Genomic DNA, 20,023 nt, shown 5'->3' on the forward strand with positions numbered 1-20,023 from the left:
ATATTGGTCAGAAGTTCTGAGCTTCAACTCCAACCGTTTACATTAAAGGAGTTTCTTAACTCTTCTAAGCCTCAGTTTCCTCAACTATGAAAAGAGAGGGTTGAGCTATATGATTTCCAGGTATTCCTCCAGCTCAAATGATTTAAGATTTTATTAAGAGCCTTGAGTCTCATGCAGGACTTGTGAATTCATTCATATCTCCACTTACCTATGAGAACCCTCTGGTCACAGGCAGCTCCTCTCCAGCCAGGACGGCATGTCCCACAGTTGTGTCCTGAGAAATTGCCATTGCAGTGACATGTCCTATTGAAGAAACGTAAGGGCCAGACCTCCCGATCATCTCTGCCATCATGGGGATACTGAGGGCTGTGGGGCCGGGAATCTGCAGTCACTGCCTCACATCTGCCTCTCCCTGATGATGAACCACAGCGGTCTGTCCCAGGCCCAGACATGGGGGACAGGTCTGGGCAACACATACCACTTCTCAAAGCCTCAACAGTGGCACACTCTCTTGGGAATTGAGCCCAGGCCGGCTGAAAAAGCAGCAGGGGGAAGAAGATATAGCCCAGAGAGAGGAGTTTAGGAGCACTCATTCTGTTTGAAGTTAGAGTGCAAAACAAAGATCTGTTTCGCAGCCCTTTGTGTAGAGAAGACTGAAGCATGTAGATGAAAATTCAGCTGAAAAAGAGTAAGTAAAATGAGATTATGCAAGTTTTTCTTGGTACTTAAAATGGTATGAGCCCTTCCCAAACCACCTTCAAAATGGAATCCATATGGAAAATGACATTTCACGCAAATAATAAAAATAGTAATTTACCTTTAAAATTTGACATGTATAACACCCACATGTGTGATACCCACATAATTAAATTACCTGTCTTTGTCATTTTCTTTTCTTATATATATACTAGATATCAGTTATCAAAAGCATGAATTACCAGGTCACCATCATTAATTACATTTAATTTCACCTTGGAGCTGAAGGAATAATTGGGAACAGATTTCCAGCAAGTTAATTTCTGTGATTTAAAGTCCCTTATACTAATGGAATTTTGTCAGGAGTCCACCCACTGCCCATAGGACTTCTTTCCAGTACCTTAAAATCCTGAAGGATGTCTCTGATGAACTTCTCTTAGAATTGAATGTTTTATAACTGCTGGAGTTTTTTGTCCTCTCACGTCAGAACTGTTAATTGTATGTGGATTGCTGCCTGATAATTAATCCCAAATCTGCTCACCCAAACTAGGAGGGGCTGATCTTTTTTTCCACCCTTTACTAATCCTTTTCACTTCAGTGAATGTTTCTGCCCTTTAAGGACTTGATCAGCACATGATTCCCTTCTCACTGATTTCCTTGTGATGCTTACAGTTTTAAGTAAAGGCCAGAAGAACTAATTTGAAATACAAGTCAGAGAGACTAGTGAGATTTGTTCGCATTGCAGAGATTTTGTTTTTTCCTTTCACAGTGTATCTTTAGAGGCTGAAACAAGATTAATTACCTTTTCCTAATGATACAAAGGCCAGGCTAGTGTTTGTACCTGATAGTAGCTTTTGGTTGTTTTCTGTCTTGAAAACAGCTGCTGCTGTTCTTACAATGTCTAGAGAGAATAATTGTAGTGGAAAAGGCATCAGGTATAGTTACACCACAGCACATGACATTGGCCCTCATGGTGCCTGTGGGTTTTGGCAGAGTTGGGAACTTCAACTCCCTTACCTTCACTGGGGCTGGTGTCCATCTCTGTGGCAAAACATTACAGGGTTGCTGCTACTTCTATTGTTTAGAAGTTGCCTACTCAACGTCTTCTAGTTTCCTACTTTCTCTTCAAGTAGTCTTAAGCCAATGACACTAAGGGTAATAGATTCATGTATTTCAAGAGGAATGTTCTCCTGAAGTTGAAAACTCATGTATATGAATTCAATCTTCAACTATAAGCTTTAGTTTGGAATACATAATTACTGTGCAAAGTTTGTCAGAATTCAGGATCCGGGTTAGCTGTCATCAGCCATAAAATTGTCCAGAAAACTATCTAAAATAATTGAATGTATGGTTACAAACAAAAATAACAACAAAGACTGATGGCACTAGAGGTAATAGATTCATATATTTCCAGAGGAATGTTCTTCTGGAGTTGAAAAGCCATGCATATAAAGTCAATTTGTAAATCTAATCTTTATTTGGAATACATAATAACTGTACAAATATAATTCATGATCAGAGTTAGTTGTCTTATTTGACTCTAAGGCATCAAATTGTCCAGAAAATTATATAAAATAATTTGGTGTATGGTTACAAACAAAAAAGACAGCTAAAGATATATCTATAAATTAAGGCAAGAAAGAAGAAAAGGAATTTCCTGTTCATTGTCCCTTGTCTATATCATCAATATGATTTATTACAATTACATCCAACCATGGTTATTAAGATATTTGTGAATCTAAAATGTTATTCTTTCCTTCTTGTTTGTCTGTTACTTATATGACAATCTACTAATATATATACACATTGGGATATTTACTAAAATGCTTTATTAAACAGAAAAATTCTCTTGAAAATTTAGCTCACATATATGGGGCAACTATTTTCCCTCTTGAATCTCTAGGCTAGAATAACAAAAAATGGTATCATTACTGTAGAAGTAATCTTCAGTGACCAGATTTTTTTCCCACTGGTACTATGTATCCAAAATATATCCAAGTTGTTGCATATAAAATACTGCATTTTACAGATTTTTAACAATGGCAGTTTGAAATATCATTATAAGAATATACCACATTATATTTACCCATTCTTCTCTTCAGAGATATTTGGATTATTTTCCAGGACTTTTTTTGTGTGTGTTATGAATAATGCATCTATAGTCTTTAAATGTTTTCTGGTGAACATATATGAGAATTTCTTAATGGTAGATATTTAGAAAGGGGATTGCTAGTCATGGAGTTTGTGAATATTTACAAAAGAATTCTAAATTGTTTTCCAAAGTAGTTGTATCAGTTTACATTCCTGCCAGTAGTGTGTAAGATTTCTTATTGATTCATAAGCTTGCTAACACTTCATGTTAATAGATTTAATTGCCAATTATATGTATGTAAAATGATATTTCATTAATCTCAGTACCTAATATGATTTAGTACGATTCTTGTGCTTTTATCCTTATTGTTTTCCTTACTGTTAAATGGTATTTTCATGTCTATTACCCATTTTTGTATTGTGTTTTTGTCTTCTTGGTATGTAGAAGTTCCTTATATATTCTTAATTCTAGTCTTCCATTAGATAAATATATTGAAAATATCTTATTTCAATTTGTGGCTTCATTTTTACATTCTTTATGTAGTCTTCTGATGAACAGTTCTTAATTTTCATGTCATTGTACCAAACTTTTAATTTATGGTTACTAGTTTTCATCTTGCTTGAGAAATCCTTCCTCTGCCAGGCACAGTGACTCATGCCTGCAATCCCAGCACTTTGGGAGGCTGAAGTGGGTGGATCATTTGAAGTCGGGAGTTCAAGACCCAGCCTGGGCAAGTCGGGAGTTCAAGACCCAGCCTGTCTCTACTAAAAATACAAAAATTAGCTGGGCGTGGTGGTGTGTGCCAGTAATCCCAGCTACTTGGGAGTCTGAAGCATGAGAATTGCTTGAACCCAGGAGTTGGAGTTTGTGGTGAGCCAAGATTGTACCACTGCCTGGTTGACACAGCCAGACCCTGTCTCAAAAACAAACAAACAAAAAAATTCCTATTCCAGGGAAATGAAGTATTTTCTTATATTATCTTCAAGTACTTGAAATATTGCCTGTACATTTAGTACCTTTAAACTTTTAAACATACATGCAATTGGACCTTGCACCTGATGTAAGCTAGAAATTGATAGTGATAGGAGGCAGCCCAATGCCTAGGCAGATAGGAGTGGGTACCTGGTGAAGTCCCACCTCTAAGCTGAGACAGTTTAAAGCCTGAAAGCCAAGTTACAAGTTAAATCCTAAGACCAGATTGAGAACTTGTCTTCCTGTTTGGCATACTTTCCACTGGTTGGTCCCCACCTTTCACCCATTTTACATATATCTACTCTTTCCTAATTGAATTTCTACACTGTTGTGCCTTTTGAGTGGTGCCTTTGCTTTAAACTCTTTTGCATACTCACAAAGCAATCAGCATGCACTCCTCATCTTGTGCCTAAAAAGACCCCAGACTCAGTCAGTGGAGGGAGAGATGACCTGACTTCAGGGAAGATGACCTGCCCTTCCTGTCCCCACTCCAGTTCCCCTCTCTCCTCTCACCAAGAACTGTTTTCATTGCTCAGTAAAATTCTCCAGTTTCACCACCCTTCAATCACTCCTGTGACCTGATTCTTCTTGGACACTGGACAAGAGCTCAGGACCCACCAGGTGCAGGTACCCAGAAAAGGCTGTCATACTGGTCCTCACCTTTGCCAACAGAGGGCGACTGCCCCATGCGATAAGGCAAGGGACCAACTGAGCTGCTAACACACTGCCATCTGTCAGACTGTGAACGGCAAAACTATAGGAACACTGTAACACCCCCTCTGGGACTGTGGAGCCACAGGCACCCCCACACCTGGTCTGGCTGTACAGTCCTTGCATAGAGCTTGCTCCTGGGTTGGCACACAGAGCAGCAGGCTGGATCCTGCACTCACTCACTCATGTGATCCCTCCTGTGAGGGGTTGAGTGTGGCAGGCTGACTAGAGGCCCCTGACTTTCTATGGTAGTTTTCTTTTCTTCGTTCACAGTTTGAAATGTCTCTTATCTCTCCTTTTATAATGTTAAGGGTGTTGCTGCAAACTGCAGAAACATTACTGGGTAGAATGAGCATTTGACCCAGTCATCTGCTACACAATTCAAAACAATGTGATTTCCATCTGTTCTTAGGGCAATGAGCATATGGCAATTAAGTCTTTCCCCTGTTGAAAGAACCTAGTTGCATAGAGCAAGAGGCTTTTTCCCCAGGCACCTCCCTGCCCTGCATTTAAGCTGTTTTTGTTTTAGTTTTTCTCTACCATGTCAGGAGTTCAGATAGTCCTGCAAATACAGGGAGCTTTTCTATGAGAGCAGGGGGGAAGGCAGCACATGGGTGAGTATGGATAATTCCCACCATCTAGGCCCCCTGTTAACATGGTCAAAGCTACATTGACACCCATGAGAAGCACCCTGATGAGGTCACTGGGACTCGGGAATATAAGGAAGGAAGATGGAGGATGCCTTTTCTTTTCTCTCCCTCATGTTCCCTAGGTATTCACTGGGAAGAGAAAGGAATTGAGGGACACCTCTTTTCCCTTCTTTCCAGATAGGTAACCAATCATCTTCACAGTCTATACCTCTCTTGAATTCCTCCTGAATCACTGAGCCTCCTTTGAAAAAAAAAAAACAACGAACTTTCTTTTCTTTTTTCCTCCTCTGTCTTCTCTTCACAGATGCATAATTGTGTCCCTATACCACAGGACACTCCCCTCACATGCATTGTTCAAACTGAGGAAAGTTAATTTCCCCAAATTTTGAACAACTTGGCTTAAAATTGAGCTGGTGGAAGGGAACCCAGAAGCTGGACATGCCAACAATAAAGGTTTTATTTGTTTTGTTTTGTTTTGTTTTATTTTCCAATTGAACTTCTGGCCTCTCTCTCCCTGGGCAAACTGGCAAAAGGAATAGTTAAGATCACTGTAAGGATTTGAAAAAACTGGATGAGGTCTCCATCTTCTTTTACATCCTTGGGAGTTTGACCTTGTAACCACATGGCAATACTTTCTTTTGCTCTCTGTTTGGACTAAGGGAGGCAGGATGGTGCACTTCCGGGTTCTTCACCACCAACTTTTCCCGCCCGCGAAAATGCAGCTGGCGCCCAGGAAGGTGCAGACCAACCGGGCATGCGCCAGGTGACGTCAATCCGAAGAGACCAAGATTTACCTGGTCGCACTTGCAGAATGCCCCCCGACACACCCATGCCCCGCCTATTGCCCTCCCACTCCTAGAAAAGCCGCTCCCGGCCAGCACGCCCCGTGGACTTCCCAGCCCCCTCCTCCTGTCGGGATGTTGGGACTGCATCAGGAACCCCACCGGAGAGCCCCACCGGGGGACTCTGTCGGCCTCCTCACGGCCTTCCTCAGTCCCTCACTCCTGTGGGGACTGCAGGAACTCCGTCCCAGAGCTTCACCGGGTGACTCTGTTGGCCTCCTTTGCCGGAGGCCGACAGACCTCTCCCTACCCACCTTCTTCCCTTGAAGCTAGGTGACCAAAAATAAATTTGCAGTTTTGCTCCTACCCTTGCCTACCCACTGGTTCTTTTGTGCCTGCTCTGGTGGTCTTAGAAAAACAAATCAGTCTCTACTGTTTTTAAATGGTGGCCTGGGTTCAATCTTGACTTAAAGAATGAGTACTTTCTGGTTAATATCGGTGTGACTTTCACCATTTGCTGATTCTCTTCTCCTCCCTAAACAACTTCTAGTTTCTTTCTTAAACCTTCCTTTCTCTGAGCTATCTTTAAAGATTCTAGATTTTGTAAAAACTGCTTACCACCTCTTTGAAAATACCTCGTATATTTGCAGTTAAGTCATAACCTTAGTTAAGGCTTACTGATTCCACCTGTGAGGTTACTTTTGGTAAAGTTAAAAAGCCAGAAATATTGGCCGCTTGGCATGGCTAAAGTTAGGTAACAACAGATTTAAAACAAGTCTCTTGGTCTGGCATGGTGGCTCATGCCTCTAATCTCAGCAATTTGGGAGGCCAAGGTGGGCAAATCACTTAAGATCAGGAATTCAAGACCAGCCTGGCCAATGTGGTGAAACCTGGTCTCTACTAAAATTACAAAATTTGCTGGGCATGGTGGCACATGCCTATAATGCCAGCTACTTGGGAGGCTAAGGCAGGAGAATAGCTTGAACCCAGGAGGTGGAGATTCCAGTGAAGTGAGATCACACCATTGCATGCCAGTCTGAGCTTGCAGGGTGACTCTATCTAAAAGAAAAAAAAAAAAAGAGTCTCTTAAAGAATGCTATGGTTAAAAATAGGCTTATTTAAAAGTGGATATCAAACTATAGGTATATTTGAAAGGCCTTTAAGTTTTTCTCTTCTTGGATCTTGTTTTTCTGGAAAATGATTTTTTTCTCAGTTGACTGAATTATTTTTCTCCATTTTGTCTTGCCACTGTTAGTGCACACACAAGAGGTCCTAGGATGACTTCTGAGAGCATGAGACTCCTTGGGAAAAACAGAGAGAAGGTACCATGGACCTCATTTTTTGGGGGGTTTTTTGGGAGGAAACACCTCTGTTTTTTTATGGATCTCCCAGAATAAAAAACAGATAGATCCCTTTCAAAATCTGTTTTTGTCTTCCAGCTATGTCTGTTTATTAGGCCCTAGAAACTGCATGCTTTCCTAGCCCTGCTTCTTGAAAGGCTCCACACTGAGGCCAATAATCCAATTCAGAGATTGGCAAATTAAAAATCTTACAACTACTGGATCTTCTGTCTGTCTGTGTAATCATATATGTGTTACATGTGTGAACATATTAACTAAATTCAAAATTGTATATGGTTTTGCCATAAATTGAGCATTGAAATACCACAACAAAGTTTTCTTAATGCACCAGTATGCTCTTTAACAACAATTTGTGAAGGGTTATGAAAGGTTTACAAGAATCTCACCTCATGGTCAGACTGGTTAAGACTGTGTAGAATTATCTATCAGGTTTCATTAAAAATTGAGATTGACATTAATAGTAGACTAATGCAAGGGTGAAATTTGGCTTTCTCTTTCTTGAACAGGACTTATATGTAATATTAAAGACAGATTGTTTGGAAAGCTAAATCTTACCTCTTAATGAGTAAAGGTTTTTGCCTTCTTTTAAAATTTTTGAGTCATCATTTTGGCTAAAATAAATGACATGGTAATCTGGAATTCTATTCCATGATATCAAGTGTTTTAAACCTTTAACATATTTGGTAGCCTTCTGAAAATCAAATTTCAGCCCCCAAATTGTCTTTTCTGATCCCTAACTTTTGGATGCTACAGAGGGCAGGGCCCCTGGAGCATCTAAAAGAGAGGTAAACAGTATTATTTGACAAGCTTAGTTACATGGGATTGCCAATATAAAAATAAGGTGTAGTCTTTTTAGGATATATTTTAGTGAATATTATTAATCCAAAATTGTATGGGATTTCTGAAATCCTAATATCTGAGTACATGCTATGAATCGTAATTACAGTTATTATGTTAAGTTATTGTAAACTACAGAAATAAGCAAGTTTCTTTGTCAACTGTGTTTTTGACTGTAACTACCCTGGATATTTTGTCTTTCACAGACAATTGTTCTCTTGCTTTGATCCTGTCCAAAAGATGTTTTATAATCAACTATAGGACTTTGACAGGGGCAACTTTCTGATATCTTTGGAGATTGTGACATTGGAATAGAAGAAAACATACACAACTCATGAAGAGCTGAAATGTTTATTACTATCGGGCTGAACAAGAGTTAACAAAATTGACTGAACTAATAAGAAACTAAAGTAATATTTTTAACTTTTTGTTTAAAACGTTGCTGATCCTTGTTTTGCTTTTCAGAGTCAAGGACCACTTTTATTTTGAGCCATTTATAACCTTTAATAATAGAGTAAGGTGTATTTCTGTGAACAACATTTGGAGCATATTTGTTTCTCTCTGCCTGGCTTCTCCAGAATTTGGAAACTGTTTGTGAATATTCTCAATCTATGGCAATACAGTTATTTGCATGAGTGCAATAAGAAACCATTTTGTTTTGCAACAGGACACAATTGGAGAAACTGTTGGTTTTACCAAGGCTTTGACTGGAAGGGTGTGTTTCCCTTTAAGGAATCAAGCTTAACTTGAAGAGCCAGTAAAAACACCTTGGAAAAATGCCTCATAGCTTCTCTACACAGTCCCTGTACAGGGTTTCTAATCCGTGGTGAGTAAAGAATGTCACTTTCTAAAAAGCCCGGGAGCCCCATGTTCTTGAGACCTCAAGAATATAGGAATTTACCCAACTCATAGATATTTGAGGGTATAGACCCAAGGCCAGGCTTGACTTTAAAAAGTCTTATCTGGGCCAGGCACGGTGCCTCACGCCTGTAATCCCAGCACTTTTGGAGGCCGAGGCGGGTGGTTCATGAGGCCAGGAGATCGAGACCATCCTGGCCAGCATAGTGAAACCCTGTGTCTACCAAAAATACAAAAAATTAGTCGGGCGTGGTGGCAGCTAGACTTTGTAAAGGACTACATTACTTCCTACAAAATTCCGTTGGCTAAAACAAGTCAGTTAACCCCATATACTAAAAGGAAAGTTGGTTAATGCAGTCTAGCTACATGCCAAGGAAAAAGAGGAAATAAGTTTAGTGTTCAGCTAGAAGTGTCTGTTCCACTGAAAACCATTGTTATTTTGAAGGCTCTGAAATAAACAACATAATAATTATAAATCTATATTGATTAACAATTAATGTTGCAGATGGATGATTCATCAGACTTTTATACAAACTGAAAGATTTCTTGAAACAAATAATGATGAAACACAACATACCTATGGGATATAGTAAAAGCATTACTTGGGGGGAAATTTATAGATACAAGTGCCTACATCAAAAAAGATGAAAAATGACAAATAAGAAATCGAGTGATAGATCTTAACTAGAAAAGCAAGAGCAAACCAAATCCAAAATTAGTAGAAGAGGAAAATAAAGATCAGAGCAGAAATAAATGAAATTAAAATGAAAAAAATACAAAAGATCAATGAAACAAAAGTTGACTTTTTAAAAAGTTAAACAAAATTGACAAATCTTTAGCCAGACAAAAAAAAAAAAAAGAAGTTCCAAATACTTGAAATCAGAAATGAAAAAGAAGACATTACAAGAATACTGAAGAAATTCAAACACTCATTAGTGGCTACTTTGAGCAATTATATACCAATAAATTGGAAAACCTTGAAGTAATGGACAAATTCCTAGATACAGACAAGCTGCCAAGATTGAACCATGAAGAAATCCAAAAGCTGAACAGACCAATAACAAATAATGAGATTGAATCCATAATAAATAGTATTCTAGTAAAGAAAAGCCCGGGATTGGCCAGGCGTGGTGTCTCACACCTGTAATCCCAGCACTTTGAGGGACCAAGGTGTAATATCCGCTTTTTCATTTCTGATTTTATGTATTTGGAACGTCTTCTTTTTTTCTTAGTCTGACTAAAGGTTTGTCAATTTTGTTTAACTTTTAAAAACATCAACTTTTGTTTCATTTTTTATTTTAATTTCATTTATTTCTGCTCTGATCTTTATTATTTTCTTCTTCTACTAATTTTGGGTTTGGTTTGCTCTTTCTTTTCTAGTCACTTGAGGTCAGGAATTCGAGACCAGCCTGGCCAATGTGGTGAAACCCTATTGGGCTATTCCAAAAAATAAAGAAGGAAGAAATACTTCCAAATTCATTCTATGAGGCCAGTATTACTGCAACACCAATACCAGACAAAGACACATTTTAAAAAATAGAAAACACTCCCGCCTGTAATCCCAGCACTTTGGGAGGCTGAGACGTGCAGATCACGAGGTCAGGAGATGGAGACCATCCTGGCTAACACAGTGAAACCCCATCTTTACTAAAAATACAAAAAAATTAGCCAGGCATGGTGGTGGGCACCTGTAGTCCCAGCTACTCGGGAGGCTGAGGCAGGAGAATGGTGTAAACCCGGGAGGCAGAGCTTGCAGTGAGTGGAGATTGCACCACTGCACTCCTGCCTGGGCAACAGAGTGAGACCCCGTCTCAAAAAACAAAACAAAACAAAACAAAAAACAAAAAAAACTACAGGCCAATATCTCTGATGAATATTGATGCAAAACTCCTCAACAAAATATGAGCAAATTGAATTCAACAATACATTAGAAAGATTATTCATCATGTGCAAGTGGGATTTAGCCTTGGTATGTGAGGATGGTTTAATACACATGAATCAATCAATGTGATACATCATATCAACAGAATTAAGGATAAAAATGTTCAATTATTTCAATTGATTCTGAAAAAGCATTTGATGAAATTCAATATCCCTTTGTGATAAAACCCTAAAAATCCTGGGCATAGAAGGAACATACCTCAACATAATAAAAGTCATATACAACAGACCCACAGCTAGTATTACAATAAATGGGGAACATTTGAAAGCCTTTTCTCTAACATCTAACATGTTTCTCTAACATGACAAGGATGCCCACTGTCACCACTATTATTCAACATAGTGCCTTGCTAAAGCAACCAGGCAAGAGAAGGTATAAAGAGCATCCAAATTGGAAACGAAGAAGTCAATTTTTCCTTGTTTGCTGATGATAAGATCTTATATTTGAAGAAAAGCTAAAGACTCCTCCAAAAAACTATTAGAGCTGACAAACAATTTCAGTAAAGTTTGCAGGATACAAAATCAACACACCAAAATCAGTAACATTTCCATATGCCAACAGTGAAAAATGTGAAAAAGAAATCAAAAAGTAATCCCATTTACAATAGCCACATATAAATTAAATACCAAGGAATGACTTAATCAAAGAAGTAAAAGATCTCTACAATGATAACTACAAAACACTGATGAAGGAAATTGAAGAAGACACCAAATAATGGAAAAATATTCTGTGTTCATGGATTGGAGAATCAAGATTGTTAAAATGTCAATATTACCTAAAGCAATCTATAGATTCAATGCAATTCCTATCAAAATACTAAAGACATTCTTCACAGAAATAGAAAGAAAATCCTAAAATTTATATGGAACACCAAACCCTGAAGAGGCAAAGTTATCGTAAGCAAAAATGATGAAACTGGAGGAATCATGTTACTTTACTTCAAATTATACTACAGAGTGATAGTAGCCAAAACATCATGGTACTGGCGTAAAAACAGACACATAGAACAGTGGAACAGGAGAACCCAAAAACAAAATCACACACCTACGGTAAAGACATTTTTCACCAAGATGCCAAGAACATACACTGAGCAAAAGACAATCTCATTAATAAATGGTGCTGGCAAAGTTACATATCCATATGCAAAAGAAAGGAACTAGACCCCTATCTCTTTCCATATGCAAAAATCAAATAAAAAATGATTTGATTAAATACTTAAATCTGAGACCTCAAACTATGAAACTACAATGAGGAAACATTGAGGAAAATCTTCAGGACATTGGTCCTGGCAAAGATTTCTTGAGCAATACCACACAAGCGCAGGTAACCAAAGCAAAAATGAACAAATGGGATCACATCAAGTTAAAAATCTTCTGCACAGCAAAGAGTACAATCAATGAAGTGAAGTGAAAACCCACAGAATGGGCTAAGATATTTGCAAACTACCCACTTGACAAGGGATTAATAAGCAGAATATATAAGAAGCTCAAAAATCTCTATAGAAAAAAATTAATAATCCAATCAAAAAGTGGGCAAAAGATTTGAATAGACATTTATCAAAAGAAGACATACAAATGGCAAACAGACTTATGAAAAGATACTCAACATTACTGATCTTTAGAGAAGTGCAAATCAAAACTATTGTGAGACGCCCTCTTACCCCAATTAAAATGGCTTATGTCCAAAAGTCAGGCGATAAGAAATTTTGGCAAGGACATGGAGAAAAGGAAACCCTCATACACTGTTGGTAGTAATGTAAATTAGTACAACCATTATGGAACAAAATTTGGAGTTTCCTCAAAAAACTGAAAATTGAGCTACCACATGACCCAGCAGTCCCACTGCTAGATATATACCCAAAAGAAAGGAAATCAATATATCGAAGAGATATCTGCCCTCCTATGTTTATTGCAGCACTGTTTACAATAGTTAAAATTGGGAAGCAACCTAAGTGTTCATCAACAGATAAATGGATCAAGAAAATGTGGTACATATACAAAATGCAGTAAAAAATGAGATTCAGTCATTTGCAACAACATGGATGGAACTAGACATTCTGTTAAGCGAAATAAGTCAGGCACGGAAAGACAAACTTCACATATTCTCACTTATTTGTGGAATCTAAAACTGAAAACAATTGAACTCATGGGCATAAAGACTAGAGGGATGGTTACTAGAGGCTGGGAAGGATAGTGGGGGTCTGAGAGGAGTAGGGAAGTAGGGATAGTCAATAGGTACAAAAAAAAAAAAAATAGCAAGAATGAATAAGACCTACTATTTGATAGCACAATAGGGTGACCATAGTCAATCACAACTGCATATTTTCAAATAACTTAAACGGTGTAATTTGATTGTTTGTAACTCAAAGGATAAATGCTTGAGGGTATGAATACCCCATTCTCCATGATGTGCTTATTTAATGTTGCATGTCTGTATCAAAATATCTCATATACTCCATAAATATATATACCAACTCTGCACCCACGAAATTTTTTTAAAAAATTAAAAAAATTGTAACAAAGAGTGGTCTGACAGAGTTTTTAAATGAGTGAACACATCGTTTTTATTTTTTTCTTTGAGACAGGGTCTCACTCTGTCGCCCAGACTGGAGAGCAGTGGCACGATCAAAGATCTCTATAGCCTCAAACATCTAATGGGTAAAATTCCTCATACACTCGTCAGCGTCTCCATCATTAAAGAAAAGTAGCAATAGACCCCCTTCCTCACTGAGCTTACATCTAGTTGGGCAGGCAGAATTATGACTGCCAAAATATGTCTGTGAAAATTTCTAATAATGAACACAAAAAATAGAATTTTGGTGAAGAGTAAGATCATTATAGATTGCATAATCTGTTTTTGTTTTTTTTTTCTTGCCAGGGATTGAAGTTGCTAATGTTTGAAGAAAATGTACTATTGACGCTTGGGGACTACAGAGCTTCTATGGTGCCAAGATAATATTCTGTGCTTGTATTGCTATTATCTAAATGCACAATGGGAATGGATACCAGGTGTTTCTAATATCATCAAGGGCAAGGAGGTACACTATATGAAGGATATTGTCATTACTGCCTGCACTGTGGAAGAAGCACAGAAGGAGACAAGAACTTCAGTTCATAAAACAAACTGAAGCCTAATCAAAAACACAGGTAAAATTCAGGTCTTGGTCTACTCTATAACATTTTGGAGAATTACATGGGCTAGAGAAACCAGGGAAATTTCCAACTGTAAGAAATCAAGTACTCTCTTTTAATAGCCCTCCACTAAACAGGAAAATCAGAGACCTATGGGACTTAATGTTGGCAAAAACACACTTCCTATTTAGGAACATTGCTGGTCTCTATCCACAAATAATGCAATGAAAAGCATTTAAAGATTAACAAAGGAGTGTGTTCCTATTGGAACCATTGGCCTGACTTCTCTATTAACTTTTAGACTTGTCTTCACTAAAATGCCATAAAATGGGTACTATCAGAAATTAAATACTGCTAATCAAAGGAGACTCCAGGTGTTTTGAACTCAACTCCTCCACGTCTTGCCTATTTGAAGGAGAATTTTTTTTTTAATTAGGCATTTGTGGAAACTGACCTCACTACTAAAGGACATCAAATAATTCTGAGACCAGAAAATAAAACCAATTATCTTTGGGTAATGTCAGAGAAACAGTCAAACAGAAAGAGAGACAGAAAGAGATAGAGAGAGAGGGAGAAAGAGAGAAGCTCAGGAGAACTTACTGATGAAAGAAAACAGTGCATGCAAGAGCAAATGACAGGGAAGTCTTCAAGGGTAAAGCCTACTTCCTTCAGAAGCAAGAAGTAAGTTGGCCTGTCCTTCAAAAGACAGCACTGCAACTATCTCACTTCCCCTTCATTTTGATGGTAACAGTAGCTTCATGTATAAAGAGAACTAACTGAAGGCCTAAATAATCTAAATCTTTTTTATATCTGATATAGAAGTATAAAATCGCATATATAAGATTGATCATATTGAAACATTTAGAAATAAGGTATTTGAAATCCTACAAGTTGAAAATATTTTAAAAATATCTTACCCTAAAAAGTTTAAAATTAAACCTTGAAATTTGCAGATGGAGATGTGTGGCTCTGGATGGATTTATCATAATCAGTGTCAAATTTACTAATAAAATGGGATGAAAGCCATATGCAGTGATGAATTGAGGAAGATCAAATGAGTTTGGCTACATTTCAAATAACTTTTTAAAATTGAATCAGCATATTATAATTTTCCAGGATATAGAGGAGGAGGTGAGACATTTAAGAAGTTAAAATGAGGGAATCTGGGGAGATACATGAAAAGCATTACCAGCTATAAGGGACTTGGTGTGTTATGATTACTGCTATTTTTCTCACAAGCAATTTGGATAAGTTTAGAAAGATTATCACGCCTCCCTTTTCTCCATCTCTCTCTCTCTCCACACACACACACGCACGCGTGCGCGCACACACACACACGCACGCGCGCGCGCACACACACACGCACGCGCGCGCGCACACACACACACGCACGCGCGCGCACACACACACACACACACGGAGAGAGAGAGAGAGAGAAACATGCATGCACACACCATGTATTACTTACGCTGGAACCTATAAAGGCCCCATTACCAAAGGGGCATTTGGTAATATAACTCAAATTTAGGTAAGAAAACAGAGCTTTTTTCTTTTCATTTATTTTTAAACCATAGGAAGTCTGAAGAGACAACTGACATTTGGTCAATACTTTAAGGATGTCTCTTCACTTTTAGATAAGCTTGCAGAAGACAGACAATGATGGAAACCTCCTGACCCCTTCTACCTCTTCATCCGAACGAATATTTACCTCTGTTTCCTCCCTACGCACTCTGATAATCTGCCGTGAGGCTAGATGTTAGAAGTTACATCAAAAGAGGAGGGAATGAAGAATTTGGTAGCACTGAGGTGCTGGAAGAGAGATAGAGAGCAGCATGAGAGAGGTGTGGAGGGTTGCTATAAGGAGACTGTGGAAGCCAAGCCAGGAGGATGAAGGTCCAAGTGCAGTAACCTTGCTCAGGCACAAGATGATAGACAAGAGGAGGCACTCCCAATCACTGCTACCCCATGGACTCTGTATGATTAACAAATATCACTTAAATTTAAGCTGATAATTAAAATAAGTCATGTCCATAACTGTGTGAGTTTGATTACTTAAGGTTTTTATTTGGGGGTGCTATACCATCCTGCCTTTTCACTGTAGAGTCACAGAATAGGGTTACAAGGTTATATTATTAGTGATATAAAAGAGTTTCTGCATTTGATTGTCAATTAACATCTCTTAGTAACCCTCCACTAAATGGGAAGCCCAGGGACCTAGAATGTGCAGTAAGAGGGAGTGGGTAGGAAGTAGTAGTCTTCATGTGGAAATGCACACCCATTCAGAAAAGCGGCAGAAAAGGATGTGCTGGTATTCTCATGGGTCATACTGAGAAAAAGAGGCCATTGATAGCATAGCCTGGCATGCTCTTTATTCTAAATGTTAGTGTTGGCGTGTCTGTTTATCCACATCTATCAGACACAGCATCCAGAATTTCTTGAGGTCCACAAAAGGCTTTGTCAACAGCGATTTCTTAATTTTGTAAAATATTTATAAAAACTCTTAAGTATAATTGTAAAAATGCACTAATATAAACTCTATAGGAAAAAAGACCCTTTTTAAAAAATTAGAAAATGACCCATTTGCACTACTTATTCTATATTTCTATCTTTCAAAGGCCTATGGATTTTTTTTTCAATTTTTATATTTGATGTTCACTTGTTTCTTAATTCCAGCTTTTTGTCTGAGACCTTTTATCTCTGTGGACATCATCAAGGGATGGGAACTCGAGAAGTACTGAGAGCACTGGGGCAAATTTCAACACATCTCATATTTAATCCTCCTACAATTCTATAAGGTAGATATCCTTATTCATGGAGGTTCAAAAAACTAAAATGATTTGCTCAAATCTGTGTACAAGTAAAGAAGCAAGCTGAAACTGGAACGGGTCCTCTTAGTGCCATTTCTAGCACTATTTATTTCCAAAGCATTACAACTGCTGTGGTTGTGTTATTATATCATTTAAAATAAACAGGAAAACTAAAGGAGGTGTGGAGGGGCAGAGAGATTATTATAAAAAGCAGTCAAACATGTCTAAGGAGCTAAGAAATTGGTTCATACAATATATATTTCATTTTTGAGCTGTGCTAACATCTTGTATTAACAATTATAGACAAAGTAGCCTATGATCTTTAATATCAAACTCCTTGTCTAATTCTATTGTAATATTTTAGGTGCTGTTTGAGTCTCCTTTTAGTCAGTGGTCATTATGAAATCTTTTCCCATATTTACATATATTTGAGACACAGTCTTGCTTTGTCGCTCAAGCTGAAGTACAGTGGTGCTATCTCAGCTCAGTGCAACCTCTACCTCCCAGGTTCAAGCGATTCTCCTGTCTCAGATTCCCGAGTAGCTGGGATTACAAACACCCATCAGCATGCGTGGCTAATTTTTGAATCTTTAGTAGAGACAGGTTTCACCATGTTGACCAGGCTGGTCTTGAACTCCTGACCTCAAGTGATCTGCCCACATTGGTTTCCCAAGGTGCTGGGATTACAGGTGTGAGCCACCACACCTGGCCCTTTTTTGAAATGAGCTCAACTGTTAACTTATTTTCTTATATAGAATTATAAGTAGGTCAATAAATATGTAGCTCTATATTCTTTCTGAAGGGTTCAATGATATTCTGCCAATATGCATGAAAAATTTAAACAAACAAAATAAGAACCTGATGAGAGAGAAAACTAAACCCAGATATTAATCAATAAGAAAGATCAAATGGAAAGCAAACTCTTATTTTGAAGAGATGAATCAATCATCCAGTTACAAAATATTTTATGTTCTCTGTTCATGGAAGGCATATATTAGATATTACTCTTACTATGTTAATCCCTGAATAAAAAATTTAGGTCTTTAAACATTAGTCACTTCCATCACACAGTTTATAATTTTTTGAAATATAATATTTTACACAAAATACTTGTATCTGGCTAATAGATTAAGAAAGGTAGCTTAAAATTTAGCTAAGCTATTAAACGTCCCTTTTTTAAGTTAGAAATTTGCTGCATAAAACTTATTTTTTAATAAGGAAGGTGTTACATATGTAGAACAATAAAAACAAAAAGCAAAAAGACAATAAGCCCTATTGCACATTCATCCTCCTCTTCTGAAGAATAATTTGTACTCTAAAAAAATTACAAGGAAACTCTAATTGACAGATTATATATTGTGACTTTTCCTAAGCATTGTTAGCTCTTAAAAGTGATCTAGTCTTTTATTAAGTATTTGTTTTTTCTTCATTTTTAAAATAAATATGTCTTCTTAATTTGCATCTTATATTCTACAGTTGTTTTTCTTTTTTTAATCAAGTGCAAACATTGAAAGTGACAGTCACAGGGTGAAGCAAATCTTATGAATTATCAGAAGGCAGATTTTAGTTCAATGATTTTAACAAAGAAGAAAATATTTAATAATGAGGCTGTGAGCCCCATGACTGTAGAGGCATTTGAACAAAGGCTAGTTAAAGCACTGGTGACATCTTGGAAGAGATTTCTACATTAGGAAGGAGGTTAGACCGCTGAGTACTTACTTAACTTGCAGATTCTATTATTGTTTCTAGTTTTCATGGTAAGTATTGTGGTAAAAGCTTGTAGTGCTTACCCATATCTGGTTCTTCTCTCCTTTCAGGTATATGGGATTTTATTTTTCCATCCCCTTGTAGCTAGGCAGAGTTATATGATGGGTTTTGTCTATAGGTTGCATGGAAAAGTGAAGTATATCTCTTCGAGGCTGAAGTATTTAGTGAGATAACTTTTATGCCTTCCTCACTTGTGCCTGACAATTACAGAGAATGTCCCATGCCAAAATTTTAGGGCTTCAAGACCCAGACAATCTGGATTATTGAGCCATTGCATAGAATCTCAACCAATGACACTTATATGAAAAATAAACTGGTTTTATATTAGATTTAGATTTGGGCATTGTCAGCATAATATATATTTAACTTTATCTTGACTGATAATATGTGTTTATATTAAAAGTTATGTTTAGGTTTACTTCGGATCTGACTTCTGTGCTAGGAAACATAGTAATGTCTCAATTATCTCAAAAATGCAATTCGGGGAAGATAGTGGAGTAGGAAATACCAGAAATATGTCTCCCCTCCTAGGTAACAATTGTACTGGCAGAGTCTGTCCGATATCAGCATTTTAGAACTCTAGAGTCTATTGATGGCTTGTATCTCTGAAGGAGGACTTGGAAGGTAAATTGAAGAAAGTAAAGAAAATGATGTATACACACAATGGAAATATCAATAAAGAGATGGACTATCTAAGAATAAACTAAAAAGAAATTCTGAAACAGAAAATTTCAATAACTGACATAAAAAATTTACTACAGGAATTCAAAGACAAATTTGAGAAGGCAGAAGAAAGAATTAGTGAACTTGAAGACAGGATGATAGAAATTCTTGTGTGAAAAACAGAAAGAAAAAAAGCTTGGAAAAAAGCTACCTCAGCCTAAGGGATCGGTGTGACACCATTGGGTGAACCAGCATACAAATTGCAGGTGCTCCAGAAGAAGAGAGAAATGAGCAGATAGAATATTTAAAGAAATAATAACTAAAAATTTCAACCAAGTTGAAATTTATTTATGTGTTTAATCAACCAAATTGATTAAACACATAAATGTCAATATCCAAGGAACTCAACAAACTAAGTAGAATAAACTCAAAGAGACTGACACTGAGATACATTATAGTTAAACTGTTGAAAGACAAAGCCAAAGATTTTGAAAGCAGCAAGAGCAAAGTGACTCATTACATACACCGGATCCTTAATAAAATTATTAGCAAATAGTAACCAAAAGAGATCAGAGCTGCCTATCTTAATATCAGACAAAATAGACTTTAAATACAAAAATGTTATGAGACAAAAAACATTATATATATATATATATGTGTGTGTGTGTGTGTGTGTATGTATATATATATATATATATATATGTATATGACTTTCAATACCACTAGGGGATATAACAAGGGTAAGCATTTACAT

General features: G+C 37.3%; 1 protein-coding gene across 1 annotated transcript in view; it reads right to left on the bottom strand.

The window, feature by feature from the left end:
* Positions 1–18,786, bottom strand: part of TYRP1 (tyrosinase related protein 1) — a 35,163-nt gene extending 16,377 nt beyond the window's left edge. The window contains exons 1-2 of the mRNA XM_026453871.1: positions 18,630–18,786; positions 209–678 (exon numbers count right to left, since the gene is read on the bottom strand). Coding sequence (XP_026309656.1) covers positions 209–662 — 454 coding nt within the window. The 5' untranslated portion in view covers positions 663–678; positions 18,630–18,786. The remainder of the gene's footprint in view (positions 1–208; positions 679–18,629) is intronic.
* Between the last annotated feature and the right edge of the window lie 1,237 nt (positions 18,787–20,023).

Source organism: Piliocolobus tephrosceles, chromosome 14 (genome assembly GCF_002776525.5).
Source record: "Piliocolobus tephrosceles isolate RC106 chromosome 14, ASM277652v3, whole genome shotgun sequence".
Lineage (NCBI taxonomy): Eukaryota > Metazoa > Chordata > Mammalia > Primates > Cercopithecidae > Piliocolobus > Piliocolobus tephrosceles.